General features: G+C 44.2%; 1 protein-coding gene across 1 annotated transcript in view; it reads right to left on the bottom strand.

Annotated features, from left to right (window-relative positions):
- LOC137424540 (protein kinase C iota type) overlaps window positions 1-23,657 on the bottom strand; it is a gene marked incomplete at its 5' end in the record, with an annotated part of 105,234 nt that overhangs the window by 9,211 nt on the left and 72,366 nt on the right. The window contains 1 exon segment of the mRNA XM_078775571.1: window positions 17,880-17,969. Within this exon segment, the coding sequence (XP_078631697.1) occupies window positions 17,880-17,969 (90 nt within the window).

The raw sequence follows: 23,657 nt of genomic DNA, 5'->3' as shown, positions 1-23,657 counted from the left end.
CATCAATGGCGGTAAACTTTTGGAAAAAAATTCTACAACCTTCAAAATATTTATTTTATTTGAATTGAATTATATATTTGAACACTGTATAAGACAAGTTACCTCATTGGCACTTTCAAAAACCTTTCGTTTAGCAGTTACTTCCACAAAACATTATGGTGTTTTACATCATATCGACCAATCAAATATGTTGCACAGAGACATTACCATGTCCTTTTGTTCAAATATCAGTGTGACACTTCATGGGTATAGCTCCCAGTAAGCAACACCCCACCACACGTACCTATACTTGTGATAATCTCTATTATAAAAGGAGTCGTGTCTGTCTGTCTGTCTGTCTGTCTGTCTGTTTGTTTGTTTGTCGTGTTATAACTTGAGAATGAATTAACGGATTTCAATAAATCCAACTACGGTAGATTCGGGTAACTCCCGGGAGTGTTTGTGATACGATTTTTTTTTTCATGGGTACGTGGACACGCGTGTCAAAACTGCAAATGCCAACATGTGACGGGGTTGGTTATCCCTGCACGGAGAGCAGGATCTCCCAGGAATCCTTCTTTGTTAACTTGTCATAAACATAACCACTTATCCCTACAAAGATGTTTTATCCACCACGTTGATTCCAAATCTCCACAAATCCAAATCATACAAATCATACATTTTCCCCCATTTCTTTCATTTAGTGTATTTTTTTAACACCAAACAACAACAACCTTTTTTTTTTTCAATCACGCAAACATTGGTGTTCCCGGCAGCGAAACGACGGGTCTTATATGCTAGTAATACGGAAATGCAATGGTGTTTTTATTGAGAAAACACAAAAGTGATCTCACCATGGTACACCATCTTGTTTTTCTTATGTCTTTCAAAACACAGAGGATCCAGGGTTGATAAGTGGAGATGCATTTCAGTCAACACCTTGCGTAAATGTTATTCTAATCTATCATATATATATATATATATATATATATATATATATATATATATATATATATATATATATATATATGACTCCATGGTAAGATCTCCAACCTTTAATTGAACAAACAATTGTTTGTCATTGTTTGTTAAATTAAAGGTTGGAGATCTTACCATGGGATCATTTGGATTTACTCAAAACACACCTGGTCACAAGTGTGCCGCACTGACCGGGTCCTCAGTCGAGGTCCTCAGCATCATCCCGCTTCGGCCCTTCAACCTCGATACGGTCAGCCAAGGTATATATATATATATAAACTCAGTTGCTATATTATTGCAATGTCACATTACAATAAGATAATTTGTTTCTTTGCAGATTGTTTACCGCTTGTAAACAATGTCATAATTACAAAACAAATAAATAAAATATATATACGCTGCCCCATCAAAGGGTGGCATGTATATTGGAATGACCCCTTGTTGATCCCATATGGGCATAGGGGCTAATACCGCCATGCTTTTTGGAAACAAGTACAAAACGTTTTAATTAAAACAAAAGCCGCGTCGATGTTACACAATGCCTAGATGCAGCTGTGCCTATAACGTCGATGTTATAGGCACAGGACATTCCTATTGATTCGATTACTTGATGTTATTTTTGTGCAAAGTGAAAATATATCTCGGCAATTTCCCGTGTGTGGCGACGAATTTTTAATATATCTCGGCATTTTCCCGTCTGTTATTTCAGGCGGTGTATGACTGACCATGCCGCGATTAAAAAAATATATATCTCGGCAATTTCCCGTGTGTGGCGACACGTGAATGAAGCTATTCTCCTCTCTCCACATTATTGTGACGACATATAAATTAAATATTTCATCGTGACGATTGTCATCAAATGGACGAATTTTTAATATATCTCGGCATTTTCCCGTCTGTTATTTCAGGCGGTGTATGACTGACCATGCCGCGATTTAAAAAAATATATATCTCGGCAATTTCCCGTATGTGGCGACACGTGAACGAAGCTATGCTCCTCTCTCGACATTATTGTGACGACGTATAAATTAAATATTTCATCGTGACGATTGTCATCAAATGGACGAATTTTTAATATATCTCGGCATTTTCCCGTCTGTTATTTCGGGCGGTGTATGACTGAGCATGCCGCGATTTAAACAAAATATATATATCTCGGCATTTTCCCGTCTGTTATTTCGGGCGGTGTATGACTGACCATGCCGCGATTTAAAAAAAAAAATCTCAATGGACTTGAAGTTACAGGCCTTTGAGAATTCATTTCGTTCTATAAAGGGCAACTTTCATCGGATTTTCTTCCCGTTTTTTTTCAACCGAGTCTAAAACGATGTTAGCGACTGTGAAAAATGAAATGATATATCGAATTTGATTTGAAATAAAACTGTGTGAGAGAGGAAGACACCACGGGCCTACAAAACAGGCCTCAAAGCTATGCGAGTTAATAAAATGGTGGATATTTGTTTATATGAAGCCTCTCCCAAAATGGGTGGAGCTATGGTTCCCAGAATGGGTGGAGCTTTGAGGTTTTGTCTTCTCTGCAAGAACAAGAAGAAGAAGAAGAAGAAGAACAAGAAGAACAACAACAACAGCAGAGGGCACTCTATTAGCAGCGTCTGCGACGCGGCTAAAGAGAAACGGGGATTTTGTATTTGGCTACGTCCGTCCGTCAGTCTGTCACGCAATCTCTTCCTAACAGTTGTGCAGAATTTCACCAAACTTGGTAGTTATGATAACCACATGGCTCCAAGGTGCAAGAGCAGTATCATTTTTGGCCCCGCCCCCTGGGTCAAAAGGTCAAAAAACCAAAATGTGCAATTACGGCCACATTTATTTTCAACATTTAAAAAATGAAACTTTGTATATGTGATCAACACTGGGAGACGCATGAAATATGTAACGATTTTTTGGGGATTTGACCCCCGGTTCATGCCCCAGGGGGTGGGGACTTAGCATCACAGGAGTCAAAACAGAAATTTTCTTAACTCGAAATTTGATATCGACTCATTCTTGGTCAAACATTTTACCATCTTTCAACTTTACTTTCGGTGGGAAGCATGGGGATTTGCGGTGGCACACCATCGACTTCGCTCAAGTTGGCATTTGTAAAGGTTGAATGTGGCCCAATATTGCTGTTTGGCTGAACACTGGACAACCAATATAAAAAGGCTGAAATTGACACCAATATTAATTTTATTACGGACTCTAAGCATCAAAAGCTTCAACATATGTCAAGCAGCTTCAAACGGAGCACCTCACCACCATTAGAGTATTTAACTTGTATGAGATGTGGCAATAAATGTGAATGGTTGCTCCCAGCTTGCCGGTTCATGGACAGAAGACGCCATTTGCATTTTTACTTCCTCCATCCCCACTCCGTTTAGTATCCCGTGCAGGCATGGGCAAATTGCTAGTACTGTACGGTGAAATGACCAACATATTTGAAGGTATCTGATCCTCTGCCAAGCACCGTCAGCATACGAGCATTGCTAAAGCAGGTTTGGCTTCATGACTTGCATGATTACACGAAGGAGCAACAAACCCGTCTGTACGGACGAGGTAATTCCACCACTTCACGTCTATGGCTTATTTTATTAAGACTTGTAATACCAGATTCCACCAGGTGGCGCTATACGAGAATATTTACACAGTAAAGTATAGAAAGAGCTGAAATCCTCCCCTCCCCCCATCCCCAAATCCCTTCTAATTCCCTAACCTGAAACCATGGGGAGTATTGGTTTTTACCACCGAAAACAATGCCATGAACACCTCAAGTACAAACAAGCTTTCAACTCATTCCATTGAGCGGTTCTTAAAGAGTCTCTACAGGTTTTTAGGGGTCTTGGGGTTTTTAAGGGGGGTGTTTAAAGGACCTTAGGGCTATAAATGGTCTTCAGGATAAGAGAGGTGTTAAAGGGTCTTGGGGTTCTAAATGGTCTTCAGGGTATACGGAGTCTTATGGGTGTAAAGGTTTGAAGGGTATAAAGGGTATAAAGGGTCTCAAAAGGTCCAAAGGGTACAAAAGGTTTAAAATGGTCTAAAAGGTTTAAACTCTAAGAGGTCCAACTCATTGGGAATTTCCCCACCCGGATTTCTCTCAATGGCAAATCTTCCCTTCTGGATTTGCTTTCTGGATTTTCCTCTGCCCCAGTTGGCTCATCTGATAATGACCTTGTGAAGGTCAACATCTCGCTGGCCATTCTTATGGTGCTTTTCCATTGCACGGTACGGTACGGTAATCCCTGTGTCGGTTTTCCATCCACAACAGAACCGTGAAAATAGGCGGAGTTATCTGAAGTGACGAAAAAAAACAACAAAGCAGACCAAAATGCTTCTGGTTTTCCATGTATTTTTTCTGATTCTAATCACTTATGCTTTATCTATCTTCTCTCCGGAATTGTTTTATTACAAAACGGCGGTTGGGTCTGAACATAGCGTGACGGTTCTGTGACGATTGCGATTGACCAATCAACGGTCTGCAGTATTGCTAGCTCCACCCATAGGTCCGGGTTCGGCTCGCTCGGTACCTATCCATAGCAGGAACCAAATTTAGCACGGGTACCTAGGTACGGCACGGTTCGCTCAGCAATGGAAAAACGAAAAAACGGATTTTGGTTACAGTACGGTAAGGTACCGCGGTGGAAAAGCACCATTCGAGAACGGCCGCAGCCGTGGTGGTTTGTAAAGGTGATAGGCCTACAAGTCTGGCAGTTCATTCAGGCAAACTGGCTGCAAGCGGACATCACATTTCAGGACTGGCCTCCAATATCTACTGCCCCTGATATTAATTCGGCCTGGAAATTCTTCCACAGAAACCTGCTCTCTCTTGTGCACAGATTCATCGCACCTCGTCTTCAGTTTACAACATGTGTCCAATCTTAAGAATGAACTTTCGAACTTGTCTCCTTCCTCTAAAACCTGGTGTTGCCTTGTTATAGTCGGTCTCTGATGCTCCTCTTCATTTATTCCACCTCTTCAAACGGCACTACAGCCGACTCCACTCGTGAGAAGGCCGAATGCCTAAATTACGTGTTTGCTTCACAATCTTGTGTCCCTAACCCCTCTATCTGTACCAACCCTTCCCAGTCGTACCCAACTGCTCCTGGATTCTGTCTTTTGCACCTGAGACGGTAGAAAAGTTTCTGGTAACCCTCGACTCTGACTCTGCAAATGGCCTGGAAGGCATCAGCTCACATGTTCTAAAAACTCACTCTGCTGCTCTTGGACATCCTCTCTCCGCCCTTTTCACCTTGTCATTCATCACAATCATCTCGCATCTGCTTGGAAATTAGCCAACTTCACAACATTACATATAAAGGTTCAAAAAAATGGATCCCCTCAATTACAGACCAATTAGCCTATTTCCAATCATCAGCAAGGTCATGGAATCCATTGTTGCAGTTGACATTAAATCATTCGTTTTCTCCAACAACCTCATCTCAGACCATCAATTCGGATTCAGAGCACGTCACTCCACCTTGGACATGCTGCTTCTACTCACCTACCAATGGATGGAGGCCCTCAATATCACACATGCGATCAGGGCCATCTCTCTTGACATATCTCAAGCTTTCGATGCAGTCTGGCATCCCGCCTTGCTCTCCAAATCGTCTGCCTCTGGAATCCAAGGCTAACTCCACTCTTCAATTACTGACTTCCTCCACTCTCGTAGCCAATGTGTGGCCCGCAACGGATCCCTTTCTTCTCCTGTCCCTGTCAAGGCTGGAGAACCCCAAAGCAGTGTTTTAGCCCTCATCTTATTCCTAATATTATTTAATGACCTCGCTGACTCTCTGGAAAATCCTCTTTATCTCTTTGTTGATGACTCCACAGGCTGCTGTGATATCCATCATCCTTCTGACAGACAGGCTGCAGCCTCTTCCATCTCCTCAGACCTTGACAAAATCACAAACTGGTCAAACACCTGGAACAAGTCTTTCAATGCTGAGAAATCCCACACAATGACTTTATTTCTCTCTTTCCGAAAGGCCAGCTCTGCAAACCCTCCCATCTACTTTGTCAACAACCATCTCAAAGAGGTTCAGTCGCTCAAACTCTTGGGTCTCACTCTCAGCCATAATCTCTCTTGGGCAAGCCACATTTCAAAGTTAGTCTCCAAAGGCAGATGCTGGCAGGGCATCCTCCGTCATGGAAAGTCCTTCCAAATCAAAACAAATTAAACAAAAGGAAAGTAAAAAAAAAAAAACGGCTGGTACATCTGAGCTCCTATGCACCGACAAGACTTTCATCCACAGCTTGATGGAGTACTGCTCTCCCCTCTGGGCTGGCTCCCCTACCTTACATCTTGCTCAGCTTGACGGTGTGGAAACCAAGACTTTCAAGATCAATGGAATCTCTCGCGATGAAGGTGAGTCTATGGGCCTATCACTTCCCCATCGCCAACAGGTTGGTGGTCTGTCCGTCTTCTTCTGTCTCATTTCTGGTCTTGCACCCTCTGCCCTCTCCGTGCTTTGTCCACCTCAGGTATCTGCAGGATGCATGCGGTCTCCACCAACAACCCCCTCCTAGTAAAACTACCTAAATCCAGCATCGCTGCTCACCTCCACTCATTTATTCCTCTCTTTTCCCACCTTTGGAACCACCTTCCACACTCACTTCAATCCAAATCTTCCCTCCCGGATTTCAAGACAGCTGTTCACCACCATCTCAGGTCATCCACCATCCAAAGCCATGATCTTTTCTACACCCGTTAAACTACACCCACCCCTCCTAAAAAGGGCTCGAAAGGTCCACATGTCGAAAAGGTATGTTCCAATAGTCTGTACGTAATTACTAGAAGTAATTAATAGACGTAGTCAGGGTTCAATAATAAGTAAATAATAGACATACTCACGGTGCAACTCGTGTTCAAACAGTACATAATTAATAGACATACTCACAGGGTCGACCAAGACTTCACCTCGACGAGGGTACACAGTCCACCCGTGTTTTTCAGGTTTTAAAAATACAGTATATACAGTGGTATGCATAAGTATTCACCCTCTACCAATAATGCCACATTTTGATGAATTACGAATTATGTTGAAACAATTTTTCCAAATGAACTTTTTTATTCACAACTGAAGGGATTAAACTAAACACCGTCTTGAATTTGGAAATGCATTGGTACAGATTTTGATTTGAATGAACCTCTCCTATCATTTCTGAGAAGTGCAGAAGTTGACAGTCTTCAAATTTTAAGCAACATTTCTAATTCAATGAATATTCATGAACTATGCAAATGAGATCATTAACATAACAACCTTGGGTGTTAAAGGAGAAATGCATTACCTCTATTTTGGTGCCAGTTTTGTTATTACATCTTTAAGATTTAGCGAGATATGCCCGATTTACTGATTTATCGAGGTGCAATGGTTCAGTTATCGATAGATTGCCATGAAACGGCTCAATTTTATCCAGTGTAAATGAGCTACTTTTCTGGGAACATTTTTTGTTCATTCAGTTGATCCGAATGAACAATTTGGTATCCATGAAAAATTGTGTCCTGGGGAGGAGGGGTGAAGGGTGGGGGGGGGGGGGGGGGGATCGAGGGTCGAGGGGCATGGTGGGCTTCACCTCACCAACTCCTGCCTAATACGCGTGTACACGCACACACACACACACACACACATACACACACACACACACACCTTTATTTTATAATCTCACACTGACAATATTTCAATAAAACAAGCGTTACGCCTACGTCCCCCGTCGGTGAAGTGATTTGACAAAGTGGAAGATGCAAGGCGGCCATCTTGGATTTTGACATGGCGACCCAATTTTCAATAGCCTTCTTTCTTATGCGTAGATACACCCACACACCAGATTAGAAGTTGGTACTTCGCTTATTTTTCAAGATATTCCGCTCACAAGGTTCAGACATACATGGCGTCAGACATACATGGCGGCGGCCATCTTGGATTTTGACGTGGCGACCTAATTTTCAATAGGGTTCTTCCATATGCCTAGTTGCACTCACACACCAAATTAGAATTCGGTCCTTCGCTTACGCACGCATATACACACACACACACACACACACACACACACACACACACACACACACACACACACACACACACACACACACACACACACACACACACACACACACACCTTTATTTTATAATCTCACACTGACAATATTTCAATAAAATAACTAAACACAATGATATCTGAGAGGAACTTTGTCTTTGTCTTTGTCTTCGTCTTTGTCTTTCCCTCGCGGTCCCTATGTGCTGTCTTTGTCTTTCCCTCGCGGTCCCCATGTACTGTCTTTCCCTCGCGGTCCCCATGTACTGTCTTTGTCTTTCCCTCGCGGTCCCCATGTACTGTCTTTGTCTTTCCCTCGCGGTCCCCATGTGCTGTTTTTGTCTTTCCCTCGCGGTCCCCATGTGCTGTCTTTCCCTCGCGGTCCCCATGTACTGTCTTTGTCTTTCCCTCGCGGTCCCCATGTACTGTCTTTGTCTTTCCCTCGCGGTCCCCATGTGCTGTCTTTGTCTTTCCCTCGCGGTCCCCATGTGCTGTTTTTGTCTTTCCCTCGCGGTCCCCATGTACTGTCTTTCCCTCGCGGTCCCCATGTACTGTCTTTGTCTTTCCCTCGCGGTCCCCATGTGCTGTTTTTGTCTTTCCCTCGCGGTCCCCATGTACTGTCTTTCCCTCGCGGTCCCCATGTACTGTCTTTGTCTTTCCCTCGCGGTCCCCATGTGCTGTTTTTGTCTTTCCCTCGCGGTCCCCATGTACTGTCTTTGTCTTTCCCTCGCGGTCCCTATGAGCTGTCTTTGTCTTTCCCTCGTGGTCCCCATGTGCTGTCTTTGTCTTTCCCTCGCGGTCCCCATGTGCTGTCTTTGTCTTTCCCTCGTGGTCCCCATGTGCTGTCTTTGTCTTTCCCTCGCGGTCCCCCTGTGCTGTTTTTGTCTTTCCCTCGCGGTCCCCCTGTGCTGTTTTTGTCTTTCCCTCGTGGTCCCCCTGTGCTGTTTTTGTCTTTCCCTCGCGGTCCCCATGTGCTGTCTTTGTCTTTCCCTCGCGGTCCCCATGTGCTGTCTTTGTCTTTCCCTCGTGGTCCCCATGTACTGTCTTTGTCTTTCCCTCGCGGTCCCTATGTGCTGTCTTTGTCTTTCCCTCGCGGTCCCTATGTGCTGTCTTTGTCTTTCCATCGCGGTCCCCATGTGCTGTCTTTGTCTTTCCCTCGCGGTCCCCATGTACTGTCTTTGTCTTTCCCTCGCGGTCCCCATGTACTGTCTTTGTCTTTCCCTCGCGGTCCCCATGTACTGTCTTTCCCTCGCGGTCCCCATGTACTGTCTTTGTCTTTCCCTCGCGGTTGTCAGCTCTTTCACGAGCCTCGATTCAGTATAGAAAAAAAAAAAAAAAACTGGGAAGCTTTTTTTAATACAAAATGTATCATAAAACGCTAATTTACTTTCTTACAAAGCACTCTGTATGATAATAACATGGTAATGAAAGTAAGTGCAATGCAGATGCATAACTGCTGCTGATGCAGTTCACTCGAAATGTTACTACGACATTTTTATCTTTATATGAGGTTGGAAAGAGACATTCCTTTCTTACATTGTTGCAGGTGAAGAAATGTGGGTTCATCAATTTCATCTTGAAAGGAAGTGTAAATCAATGCAGTGATATCATAAAGGACGTTGTACTGAGACAATGAAGACCAAGCAGACTGGGCCTCCCTAAACAACCCTATAGGCCAGAACTGGCACCTTCAAATTACCACCTTTATGGTCTTGGGACATGGTCTTCATGAGAATTTTGAAAATCATGCCATAAAGTAAGTTCCTCATGGATTACTGTGTAATTATATACATATACAGCATATGCACATAATTTAAACCACAAAAACATACAAACCTACAGAAGTGAAAAGAAGAGTGGCGACTGTAAATAATGAGTAAACGTTCCGTAAAACAATGTATGGAGATATAAATGTTGCTTTTGAAAACAAAAAAAGTTATTTTAAACGGGAGAGTTCAAAGAACACCTCACTTACCCCATGCCGTCTTGAGAAAAAGGCCATGTTTGAACACGAAAAAAGGTCATCAACAACAACAACAACAACAACAACAGGTATTTAAAGACCATTTTTCCTGCTAGAGCGGGGGTTAGCCTTGCGGGCCCAATGACAATGTTCTCCATCTTGCCCTATTTTCTGCATCTCCCCTTGTTAACCCCCTTGCCCGCATTTCTTCTTCCACCATCTTTAGCCAAGTCTTTCTCGGTCTTCCCCGTCCTCTACTTCCTTCTGCATTCATTTCCATCACTCTTCTCAACCAGTCACTTTCATCCTTCCTCAACACATGACCAAACCATCTCAACCTGTTCCTCTTCACAGCATCAATCACAGGCTCGATTCCCATCATCTTTCGCAATTCATCATTTGTCTTCCTCTCTCAACGATACTCCACACATCCACCGAACCATTCGCATTTCCACCCTTTCCAGCCTTCATTGCTGCTCTACGTTCATTACCCATGTCTCGCTCCCATAAATCATAACACTTCTCACACATGCAGCATACACCTTTCCCTTCAGCTTCAACAACACTCCCCTCCTCGTCAGCACACCATTCAGTTCCCGAAACTTCTTCCATGCACATCTCACCCGAGCAACCGTTGCAGAGTCTGATCCACCTTCTCCATTCAGCATGTCTCCGAGGTAACAAAATGTTTTCATACCTTCCAGCTTCACGCCGTCTCCAAGATCCAACTCAACACTTCCTCCATCTGCAGCTCCCTCTGTGCACACCTTACACTTGAATGTAGCTGCCACACTGGTTAATGACCCTCTCAAACCACTACATTTTTGATGAACCCACTCAGCGCTCATTGTACATTGAATGGAGTTCACTCCGACACCCTTCCTGCACACAGCACACGGCCACTTCCCAGTTCTTTCCACCTCAAGACATGCTTTCCCACTTGCCATCACCTTCGTCTTTCCGATATTCACCTTCAGACCTTTTGTCTCCATGCATTCCTTCCACTTGTTCATCTTCTCCTTCAGTCCATCCATACTCTCCACAATCAACACCAGATCATCTGCATACAACACCTCCCACGGTAAACAGTCCTTTATGTTCTGAGCCAGCACCTCCATCACATCTACAAATAGTAGTGGACTTAGTACCGACCCCTGATGCACTCCCACCTTCACCTCAAACTCACCACTGTTCCCGTCCTTCGTCCTTACAGCTGTGCGCGCGCTTTCGTACATTGCCATCACTACTCTGATCAACCATTCCTCCACTCCTAAGTTCCTCAATGCCCATGTCACTACTTCACATGGAACCTTATTGAATGCTTTCTCCAGATTAACAAACCCAAGAAACAACTTCTTCCTCTTCTCCATGTACTTCTCCTGCAACTGCCTCACAATAAAAAGTGCGTCTGTCATTCCTCTTCCTGGCATAAATCCAAACTGCATTTCGTCGATCTTCACTTTCTTCCTTATCTTCTTATCCAACACCCTTTCCAATCACTTCATTCCATGCTCCAATAACTTTATCGCTCTATACGAGCCACAGTCCAGAGGGTCACCTTTCCCCTTGTAAGGGACGAGTCTGCGAGCAGCAAATTTGATTGGTCATGATGATGTAAAATACCGTAATATTTTGGCCGAGTACTATGAAACAAAAGTTTTTTGAAAGTTACAATAAGGTGATTTGTATTCTCGAATTGAAGTAAATAATTCAATTGAAATAAAATAACGATTTTAAAGGTAGATGAAAAGGTTGTTTTTTTCCCGGAAGTTTACCGCAGTTGATGCAGCGACCTTTACACCACATTATTTAACATGTTACATTAGTTACTCATGCCTGTTGTTTGTGTCCTTTCGGAAGTTTACCGCAGTTGATGCAACGTCTTTTACATCACACCTTATTAGTCCCCTACCGCTGTACACCAGAGGGGACTATAGGTTTGCACTCTGTCCGTCAGTCCGTCAGTCCGTCAGTCCGTCCGTCAGTCCGTCAGTCCGTCAGTCCGTCAGTCCGTCAGTCCGTCAGTCCGTCAGTCCGTCAGTCCGTCAGTCCGTCAGTCCGTCACGCAAAGAACAGTTTTCCGGACTTTTTTTCTAAACGCTTAAAGCTAATGATTTCAAACTTGGCACATGGTTTCCTCATGATACGTTACAGGTCAAGTTCGAACTTCACGACGTTTCGATCATTTTTGACAAAGTTATGGCACTTTGAACTTTGGTAATTCTGATAATTCTGATGATCCTTAACTCAGTGCCATTTTAAGTTTTAATTTCCTTTAAAAACCAATTTCTCTGCAATAATAGGACCGATTGAGATTAAATTTTCACCATATGATGGACTCGGTCTGTAGGATATTTTAATGGTAATTATGATGTCACAGGTCACGTGGTTCGGTCGCCATATTGTTTTTCGTGAAAAAACGAAAACCCCTTTTTCTCTGCAACGGCTGAACAGATCGAGGCCAAACTTTGCAGGCAGAATCGCATACCCATGACGAACAAAAAAGTCAGCGAGCATGACGTCATGCATCACATTGTTTCAGAGTTATGACGTTTTTCAGCATGAACCTTTAAAACCGAGCTCCTCCCTCATGTTTGATCCAATCGAGGGGAAACTTCACAGATCTGTTCAGCACTAAACCTTTCGGAATTTGCGATAGGGCACGTGGTTTGGCAGATATCGTTCATTAAACGAAAATATTTTTATAAATGGATATCTATTGTTTATTCTCGAGTTCTCCTCAAGCCGCACTGCGCGTCCTCAGCCTCGTCTCGCGAACGTCAACAGCGCGACACAGCACGTGCTTTCCGGAGGAGCGGAGGCAAGCCGAGCAACATATATATATACACATCGATCATTGATGGTGAACCGGAAAATATGATAAATTACACATGGTTTCAGAGTTATGACGTTTTTAAGCATGAACCGTTAAAACCGAGCCCCTCCCTCATTATTGATCCAATCGAGGTGGAACTTCACAAATCTGTTCAGCATATTAATCTACTAAAATGTCCTTTTGGAATTTGCGATAGCATACGTGGTTTGGCAGATATCGTTCATTAAACGAAAATATTTTTATAAATGGATATCTATTGTTTATTCTCGAGTTCTCCTCAAGCCGCACTGCGCGTCCTCAGCCTCGTCTCGCGAACGTCAACAGCGCGACACAGCGCGTGCTTTCCGGAGGAGCGGAGGCAAGCCGAGCAACATATATATACACATCGATCATTGATCGTGAACCGGAAAATATAATAAATTACACATGGTTTCAGAGTTATTACGTTTTTAAGCACGAACCTTTAAAACCGAGCCCCTCCCTCATTTTTGATCCAATCGAGGGGAAATTTCACAAATCTGTTCAGCATATTAATCTACTAAAATGACCTTTTGGAATTTGCGATAGGGCACGTGGTTTGGCAGATATCGTTAATTAAACGAAAATATTTTTTTTTAAATGGATATCTTGAATCGCTAGTACCTCAGACCGTGAGTTGGTAATAATTTATATAATTCACACAGTGCAATACGTGCAGGCCGCTCCACGGAGCGACCTTGCGGGCTTATGAACGAGGCGAGGCGTGACACACATGTCTCAGCATACCTCAGATCAAGTTTGAAAACCAGCATCAACCGTGCATAAATTTGCATATTCGATCATTTTTGACAAAGTTATGGCACTTTGAACTTTGGTAGGGGACATGTATTGCAGCGCAATACTCAGAATGCTTGTTTAACATGTTACATTAGTTACTCATGCCTGTTGTTTGTGTCCTTTCGGAAGTTTATCGCAGTTGAGGCAACGTCTTTTAGACCACCTTATTAGTCCCCTACCGGTGTACACCGGAGGGGACTATAGGTTTGCACTCCGTCCCTCCGTCCGTCAGTCAGTCAGTCCGTCAGTCAGTCCGTCAGTCCGTCACGCAAAGAACAGCTTTCCGGACTTTTTTTCTAAACTCTTAATGCTAATGATTTCAAACTTGGTACATGGTTTACTCATGATAAGTTACAGATCAAGTTCGAACTTCACGACGTTTCGATCATTTTTGACAAAGTTATGGCACTTTGAACTTTGGTAATTTCCCAAACAGTTTTCCGGACGACAGACTGCCGGGAGGGGACATGTATTGCAGCGCAATACTCAGAATGCTTGTTTAACATGTTACATTAGTTACTCATGCCTGTTGTTTGTGTCCTTTCGGAAGTTTACCGCAGTTTATGCAGCGTCTTTTACACCACCTTATTTGACATGTTACATTAGTCATTCATGCCTGTTGTTTGTGTCCTTCATGACATCCTTAAAACAGTAAGTTTCCTGTTTGGAATGATTTTCAATCTTTTTCCACTGCCAGACAGGCGGACAGAGTAAAATAATGATGTCACTTCTCTCTGTGTGATCGGGACAAATCTAGAGCCAAAGTACAACTTAACTGCAGGCTTGTTTTCCGATCCATGTTCCAATTAGTGTTCAAAATATAACATTCAATTGAAATCAAGTTGTTCCTCGATCATTAACTCATGTTTTTGGACAGACAGACAAGGTGAACCAACCACTTCGCCCCTCTTTTCGCTTCGTGCGCGCGAGGTAATTCAAATGGAAGTCATGAGTTTTGGGATAACCTTTGCGCAAATGTTGTTTCCATCAGCTATGTGTACCTACTTGAAAAGTCAACGTTCCAGAAGTGTAGGAGGAAAGGGAAGATAAATTAAATAAAAAGATGGGTATCAATAGATATGGAACAGGATAGCTTGTTGTCAACGTTGATCAGTAAGTACCGGTCACACCTTGGAAGTTTTTATTACCTGCGCAACCGAAGGTGGGTGGAGGTTATGTTTTCACCCCTGTCTGTCTGTCTGTCTGTCTGTGAACAAGATATGTCAAAAAGTTGTGGACGGATTCAAACTAAATTTGGCAGAGATGTAGCGTATGTGACAAGGACGAAATGATTAGATTTTGGTGAAGATCCGGATTCGGATCCAGATTCTCACCATTGAGTGACATGGCCAAAAACGATATAGAGCAGGATATCTCAAAAAGTTTTGGGACGGATTTGGACGAAACGTGGTGGAGAGGTTGGGTATGTGACGAGGACAGACATATTCGATTTTGGTGAAGATCTGAATATGGACTCGGATACGAAAATCATTTAATGTTAAGTGATTCTTCACCATTGAGAGATCGGGTGAAAAGCGATATATAACATGATATTTAAAAACGTTATGGACAAGTTACGACTAAACCTCGGGGACGAGTTGGTTCGGTGACGATAACAAGCTGATTAGATGTTGGTTCAGGTCCGAATCCAGATCCGGCCTATCAGTGGGATACAAAACATAAACTGTTCGACCTGGCGGAGGTGTGCGCTCTACCGAGTGCCGTTCTAGTTGGTGGTGTGCTTAACTGAGTTCCCACCAGGATGGAAAGTCAATACAAATGGAATTATTTATTTAGTCTTTAGCTTGGAAGGTTGCAAAGACATGTATCCGTCAATGTCAGCTGCATCTCATTTTCGCATGGCGGTAAACGTACTCGTATCAACTTTTAGTTGATAAAATCCATTGTTTTTTAAATAAGACGATTACATATGAAGCTTGTGCTGATCACATGTCCGAGCTTGCTTCCAGGGCAGGGAGACGTCTCAAAATCCTCCACAGAGCTAATCATTCCTCAGCCTCTCAGAGCTCCTAACAGTGTACGAAGCCTTCATTCGCAGCGCCATGGAGTATGGATATCCTCTGTGGGTTGGTGCTGCCAGATCTCAAATTGCACCCCTGGAGGCGGTAGAATCCAAGTCTCAAGATGCACAGCTGCGAGGTCTGCTCCTCTCCCATCACACACAGGCAGCCGTTGCTGGCCTCGTACTTTTCTATTGCCATTTTCTGGTCTCCCCCTAACGGTCCTCTCAGGATTTTATCTCACGACCACGACAAAACCAGCAACCAAAACCATGTTACCCACCATGTAGGCTAACTGCTCACCTCCACTCTTTTGTCCCTCATCTCTCGACTGTGAAATCACTTCCTTCTGTCTATTCAATCACATTCCTCTCTCCACTTCTTGAAAATGGAAAAAATCATCACCACCTTGCATTATCCCAGATTCCAATTCCCGATCTTTTCTTTTCTCACCGGCTCTCCTGTCTATCCACACCTTTCCACATTAACCCCCTTTGCCTGCTTTTCCTGTCTTATTAGTCCCCTACCGGTGTACACCGGAGGGCACAATAGGTTTGCTGTCAGTCTCTGAGGGCCTTTCACTCACTCACCGCAGGCAGGTAGGTGGTCTTTCTGTCTTCTACCGACTCCTCTCCGGCCTTGCACCCCCAGCTCTCTCTGTGCTCTGTCCCCCAAATATTCCTACAGGTCGCACAAGATCTGCCAGCAACCCTCTGATGGTTAAACTGCCGAAATCTCGGCTCTCTGCTCACCTTCACTCTTTCATTCCTCTTTTCTACCGCCTCTGGAACAAACTCCCTCACTCCCTTCAATCCCACTCCTCCCTCCAGGTCTTTAAAACAGCTGTTCACCACCATCTCTTATCTTCCCCCATCCAAAACCTTGATCTTTTCTACCCCCGCTAATTCACCCCAGATCCACCTTGTTTGAAATTCCAACTTCTTTCCTGGAAGTCCTGGCAGTGTCCATATGTTTTATACCTCTCCCACCGCCCCCTTCCCATGCCCCCCCCCCCCAAAGCCCTCGCCCTCTCTCAGATCTCTCGATGTCTCCATGTCTCTCGGTCCCTGCTCTCAAATGTTGTGTTTGTGTCCTTCCCCCTCTCTCCCCATCTTGTCTACCGCTCCCGATGTTATATGTTTTATGTGTCGGTTTGTCTTTCTGTGTGATTAATGTTCGCTCTTTCACGAGCCTCGATCTTGTATACAACAAAAAAAAAAAAAAAAAAAAAAAAGTCAGTCAGTCCGTTCGTCCGTCAGTCCGTCAGTCCGTCACGCAAAGAACAGTTTTCCGGACTTTTTTTCCTAAACTCTTAATGCTAATGATTTCAAACTTGGTAAATGGTTTCCTCATGATAAGTTACAGATCAAGTTCGAACTTCACGGCGTTTCGATCATTTTTGACAAAGTTATGGCACTTTGAACTTTGGTAATTTCCCAAACAGTTTTCCGGACTATAATTTGGAGTGCGGTAAGTCAAAGCTGTTAATATTCCTTGTTTTAACTCCAATTTACATTCTGTTTCCACTTTTAGTGAGAAGTAGGGGTCTGTGCAACCATTCATAAACTTTATTTTGTGCAAATTGGATAATCTTTAGCCGAGTTACCTCAGACCGTGAGTTGGTAATTATATAATTCACACATAGTGCAATACGTGCAGGCTACTCCACGGAGCGACCTTGCGGTTTTCCGGATGACAGACTGCCAGTAGGGGACATGTATTGCAGCGCAATACTCAGAATGCTTGTTTAATGTTACTTTATACATTATATTCAGCTTCCATGGCCTATCTGCCTGTCCCTACTTACGCAGCAGCTCGTGTGTTCATTCCTTCCCCTCCCTTGTCTGCCAACTCCCCCTGCCATGTCGGTGTCAATGTCACTGTGTCATTCAGCTCTTCCATGAGCCTCGATTTCTGTAAATAAAAAAGGACAACCTGGTGATGTTTAGGCTTTTAGATTACAAAATTGGTCTTTCCTCTAAAATTAAGGAATAAGCTGCCCGCTCAATACGTAAAATAAAACAAGAGTAAGCATATAAATATACCTGATGTGGTGATGGATATTCTGACCAATATTAGGAGAAAGCAGGTATACATACTCGGATGTGGTGATGAGGTGGGGGCACACGAGCCTACACAAAACCTGTTTGCTTTAATTGGTTTTCACAAAAACAGCCCAATGCGTTGTTCGCCGCCACTTATTGTCAACCTTTGAATAAAGTGGTGCTTAGAGAAGTTATCTTGAAGTTCTTACCAATTCCCAATCGATGGTGCGGAAAAAGGGGTGCGTTTGAATGTCCCCAAACCCTGTCTGCGGATGGCAACCGAGCCTCTCCCGAGGATCCTGATGAAGGAAACAGAGGGCGGCAAGAAATTTACAATTATTGCTGTTCAAAACAAGACATGCAGCTCCTGCCTGTCAACCAGACAATCCCATTCAAATTGGTCCCCGTAGTTCACACGAGTGCTTTGGTTGCTTCACAGATAAGGTGTGCAAGACAGGTGACTGCAAGATTAAGGTGTCATTAATTTTTTTCATTTTACATGTATACATTTAAGTTCGCCAATAGACAAACACACAAAGAGCTCTTAAATATATTCCAGGAAGGGCAAAAGCCATACAGTGCATTCAGAAAGTATTCAGACCCCTTTACTTTTTCACATTTTGTTATGTTGCGGCCTTATGCTGAAATCGTTTAAATTCATTTTTTACCTCATCAATCTACACTCAATACCCCATAATGACAAAGTGAAAACAGGATTTTAGAAAGTTTTGCAAATTTATTAAAAAGAAAAAACTGAAATATCACATTCACATAAGTATTCAGACCCTTTGCGATGACACTGGAAATTTAGCTCAAGTGCCTCCCATTTCTCTTGATCATCTTTGAGATGTTTCTACACCTTGATTGGAGTCCACCTGTGGTAAATTCAATTGATTGGACATTATTTGGAAAGGCACACACCTGTCCATATAAGGTCTCACAGCTGACAATGCATATCAGACCAAAAACCAAGCCATGAGGTCGAAGGAACTGCCTACAGAGCTCAGAGACAGGATTGTGTCGAGGCACAGATCTGGGGAAGCCTACACAAAAAATTCTGCTGCATTGAAGGTTCCCAAGAGCACAATGGCCTCCTTAATTCTTAAATGGAAGAAGTTTGGAACAACCAGGACTCTTCCTAGAGCTGGCCGCCCGGCTAAACTGAGCAATCGGGGGAGAAGGGCCTTGGTAACACAGGTGACCTAGAACCCGATGGTCACTCTGGCTGAGCTCCAGAGATCCTGTGTGGAGATAGGAGAAACTTCCAGATGGACAACCATCACTGCAACACTCCACCGATCTGGGCTTTATGGTAGAGTGGCCGACGGAAGCCAAACAGTTCAATCTTGGTTTCATCAGACCACAGAATCTTGTTTCTCACAGTCTGAGAGTCCTTTAGGTGCTTTTTTGCAAACTCCAAGTGGGCTTTCATGTGTCTTTCACTGAGGAGAGGCTTCCGTCTGGCCACTCTGCCATAAAGCCCAGATCGGTGGAGTGTTGCAGTGATGGTTGTCCTTCTGGAAGTTTCTCCCATCTCCACACAGGATCTCTGGAGCTCAGCCAGAGTGACCATCGGGTTCTAGGTCACCTCTCTTACCAAGGCCCTTCTTCCCTGATTGCTCAGTTTGGCCGGGCGGCCAGCTCTAGGAAGAACCCTGGTTGTTCCAAACTTCTTCCATTTTTTTTTTTTTTTTTTTTTTTGTACACAAGATCGAGGCTCGTGAAAGAGCGAACATTAATCACACAGAAAGACAAACCGACACATAAAACATATAACATCGGGAGCGGTAGACAAGATGGGGAGAGAGGGGGAAGGACACAAACACAACATTTGAGAGCAGGGACTGAGAGACATGGAGACATCGAGAGATCTGAGAGAGGGCGAGGGCTTTGGGGGGGGGGGGGGGGGGCATGGGAAGGGGGCGGTGGGAGAGGTATAAAACATATGGACACTGCCAGGACTTCCAGGAAAGAAGTTGGAATTTCAAACAAGGTGGATCTGGGGTGAATTAGCGGGGGTAGAAAAGATCAAGGTTTTGGATGGGGGAAGATAAGAGATGGTGGTGAACAGCTGTTTTAAAGACCTGGAGGGAGGAGTGGGATTGAAGGGAGTGAGGGAGTTTGTTCCAGAGGCGGGAGAAAAGAGGAATGAAAGAGTGAAGGTGAGCAGAGAGCCGAGATTTCGGCAGTTTAACCATCAGAGGGTTGCTGGCAGATCTTGTGCGACCTGTAGGAATATTTGGGGGACAGAGCACAGAGAGAGCTGGGGGTGCAAGGCCGGAGAGGAGTCGGTAGAAGACAGAAAGACCACCTACCTGCCTGCGGTGAGTGAGTGAAAGGCCCTCAGAGATAGCTTCATCGCGGGAGATTCCAATAATTCTGAAAGCTTTGGTTTCAACAGCGTGAAGCCGAGCTAGGTGTGAGGCAGGAGCACCGGCCCATAGGGGAGAACAGTATTCCATTGAGCTGCAGATGAAAGCCTTGTATGTGGTGAGGAGCTCAGGTGTGCCGAGGAAGGACTTCGCACGACGGAGGATGCCCAGTCGGCGACTGGCTTTGGAGGCCAGCTTGGAAATGTGGTTTTCCCAAGAAAGATCATGGCAGATAGTGAGACCCAAAATCTTGAGCGACAGAACTTCTTGGAGAGGATTGTTGAGAAAGTAGATGGGAGGGTTGTCCAGTCGATCTTTTCGGAGAGACATAGTAAGAGTGTGAGATTTGTCAGGATTGAAAGACATGTTCCACTTGTTTGACGAGTCTGTGATTTTGTCCAGGTCTTCAGAGAGTGAGGAGGCAGCAGACTGCCGATCTGAGGGAAGAGGAATGGAGCGGCAGAGAGTGGAGTCATCAGCAAAGAGATAGAGAGGATTTTCGAGAGAGTCAGAGAGATCATTGATGAAGACCAGAAAAAGCACGGGGCCCAGAACACTGCCTTGGGGAACTCCAGCCTGAACAGGAAGAGGAGATGAGAGAAACCCATTCAGGGCCACACGTTGACGACGACTAGAGAGGAAGTCCGCCAGCCATGCGTGGAGATTTCCATGGATACCAAAGGAGGAGAGTTTGGTGAGCAGAGCGGGGTGCCAGAGCGTGTCGAAGGCACGTGATATGTCGAGGGAGACAGCTCTAATTTCCTGTTTGGCATTGAGGACCTCCATCCATTGTTGAGACAGCAGAAGCAGCATGTCCAGAGTAGAGTGACCTGGTCTGAAACCAAATTGATGATCAGAGATCAAGCCATTGGAGAAGAGGAAAGATTTCATATCCGAAGCAATGATGGATTCCATGACTTTGCTGATAATTGGGAGAAGGCTGATTGGTCTGTAGTTGCTAGGATCTGTTTTTGCACCTTTTTTGTGCAAAGCGGTGATGTTGGCTGATTTCCAAGCAGATGGCAGTTGACCTTGAGCAAAAGAGAGGGTGAAGAGAACAGAGAGAGGGTGAGATAGAGCAGCAGAGCAGGATTTTAGGACCCGTGGGCTGATGCCGTCGGGTCCAGTTGCAGAATCAGAGTCGAGGGTTGACAGAAACTTTTCCACCTTGTCAGGAGGAAAGGACACGGAGTCCAGGAGCAGCAGGGTACGACTGGGTATGGTGGGTACAGAGAGGGATGGGTTTGGGACACAAGATTTAGAGGCAAACACAGAGTTGAGGCATTCAGCTTTTTCACGTGCGGAGTCAGCTGCGTAGCCGTTTGAGGTAAGGGAGGGGATGGAGGGGGAACAAACACCAGAAACGGATTTGACCAGACGCCACCAGGATTTGGAAGAGGGAGACAGATAAGAGAGTTCGGTCTTGAGAACGGAGAGATATTGTTTCCTGGCTCTCCTGAGGGTGGACACACACTTGTTTTGGGCTTTGTGAAAGGAAATGAGATTTCCTTCCGTTGGATTTGCTTTCCAGGAGACGAAGGCAAGTTGTTTCTGGGCAACAGCCTCACCACAAGATTCCGTGTACCATGGACGGGAGGAAGGGTATGACAACTGAAGACGAGATGGGATAAATCTGTGCATGAGAGAGAGCAATTTACTTTGGAAGAATTCCCAGGATGAGTTGATGTCAGAGGTGGTAGAGATGGGAGACCAGTCCAGATGATTGATGGCTGCTTGAAGACCGTGCCAGTTGGCCTGAGTGAAATGCCAGACTCGCCGACGCTGAGCAGGCTCCCTGAGGATGGTCAGAGAGATGTCCACTTTAACAAGGACATGATCAGATGATCCGATCGGAGCAGAAGAAGAGCAGCAGACATTTTCAGGGAAGTTAGTCATAACCAAGTCCAGAAGAGAAGATGTTCCATTGACTGAGATCCGGGTCGGGAAATTGACAGATTGTGTCAGTCCCAGTGAGTCGCAGAAGTCCTTTGCTGAGGAGCCATGGCTGGTGAGAGAGGTACCCACACCCAGCCAACTGGCATGATGACAGTTTCACAGGTATTTTTTTTTTTTTTTTTTTTTTTTTTTGAGTTGAGATTTACACAAGGAAGTAGGCTATGGGTGAAAAGACTGGGAATACAGAGAACTAAAGTTATTGGATCACAAACGACGGACCACTGAGAGAAAAACAAACCCTCAAGGTTGTACAGTGCACACTGTACAAGGCCTCAAGACACGACACGAATTAACACGATTTTCAATACAGGTATGAAAGATTTGCACCGAAAAATCTTCGTCGGGACACAATATACGTACAACACCATAAATAAATACAGTTTTAACGAAAATACAAATGGGAACAATCACTTAACTTCGATTTCAAATCGTTCGCGACGCGGCAAAGGCCTTGCTCGCGACACGGCAAACAGATGATCAATTTATGAAAGATAAACACCGAGAAACAACCAAAGTTGCACACAATAACTTCACACACCGAAAGATAAATACAGTTTCGACAAAATACAATTGTGAACAGACTTAACTTCGAAAAACGTGGAGACCGTGTGGAGCTTCGAAAATCCCTCCCACCGTCTCCGAGATCTCGCGAGATCTCGCGAGAATTTAAGAATTATGGAGGCCACTGTGCTCTTGGGAACCTTTAATGCAGCAGAAATTTTTTTGTAGGCTTCCCCAGATCTGTACCTCGACACAATCCTGTCTCTGAGCTCTGCAGGCAGTTCCTTCGACCTCATGGCTTGGTTGTTGCTCTGATATGCATTGTCAGCTGTGAGACCTTATATGGACAGGTGTGTGCCTTTCCAAATAATGTCCAATCAATTGAATTTACCACAGGTGGACTCCAATCAAGGTGTAGAAACATCTCAAAGATGATCAAGAGAAATGGGAGGCACTTGAGATAAATTTCAAGTGTCATCGCAAAGGGTCTGAATACTTATGTAAATGTGATATTTCAGTTTTTTCTTTTTAATAAATATGCAAAATTTTCTAAAATCCTGTTTTCTTTTTGTCATTTTGGGGTATTGAGTGTAGATTGATGAGGAAAAAAATGAATTTAAACGATTTCAGCATAAGGCTGCAACATAACAAAATGTGAAAAAAGTCAAGGGGTCTGAATACTTTCTGAATGCACTGTATATATATAAAGGTTTTTTTTTTTAATGAGGTTGCAGCTCAGGTAACAGAAACATTTTATTAAAATGACGAGATTGAAAAGTTCCTTCACTGTTGCTCCTTGCTATGAAATGATGAGAAACCTAAAGATTAAAAAGGTCGAACTTGTAGTAAATGCTCATCTACGGATTCACACTCGCCTCAAAGCTGTCTAGCCTGGGAATGAATCCCATCACATGTATAAACTGCCATCCAGGTGTTTCACAGGTATGCAAGGAACCACTCTCAGAGGCCATTTCCCCCCGCAGAGCGGGGGTTGGGCTTTTTTGGGCACCGTGGCCCCCTTTTTGGGGCACCGTGGCCCCCTTTTTTGGGCACCGTTGCCCCCCCTTTTTGGGCACAGTGGCCCCCTTTTTGGGGCACCGTGGCCCCCTTTTTCGGGCACCCTGGTCCCATTTTTGAAGCAATGTTTTACGGTCAGGT

Source organism: Myxine glutinosa, chromosome 4 (genome assembly GCF_964187855.1).
Source record: "Myxine glutinosa chromosome 4, kmMyxGlut1.1, whole genome shotgun sequence".
Taxonomy (NCBI): Eukaryota; Metazoa; Chordata; class Myxini; order Myxiniformes; family Myxinidae; genus Myxine; species Myxine glutinosa.
Note: the sequence above shows the minus strand (reverse complement) of the source record. Positions and strands in the feature narration are given on the sequence as shown.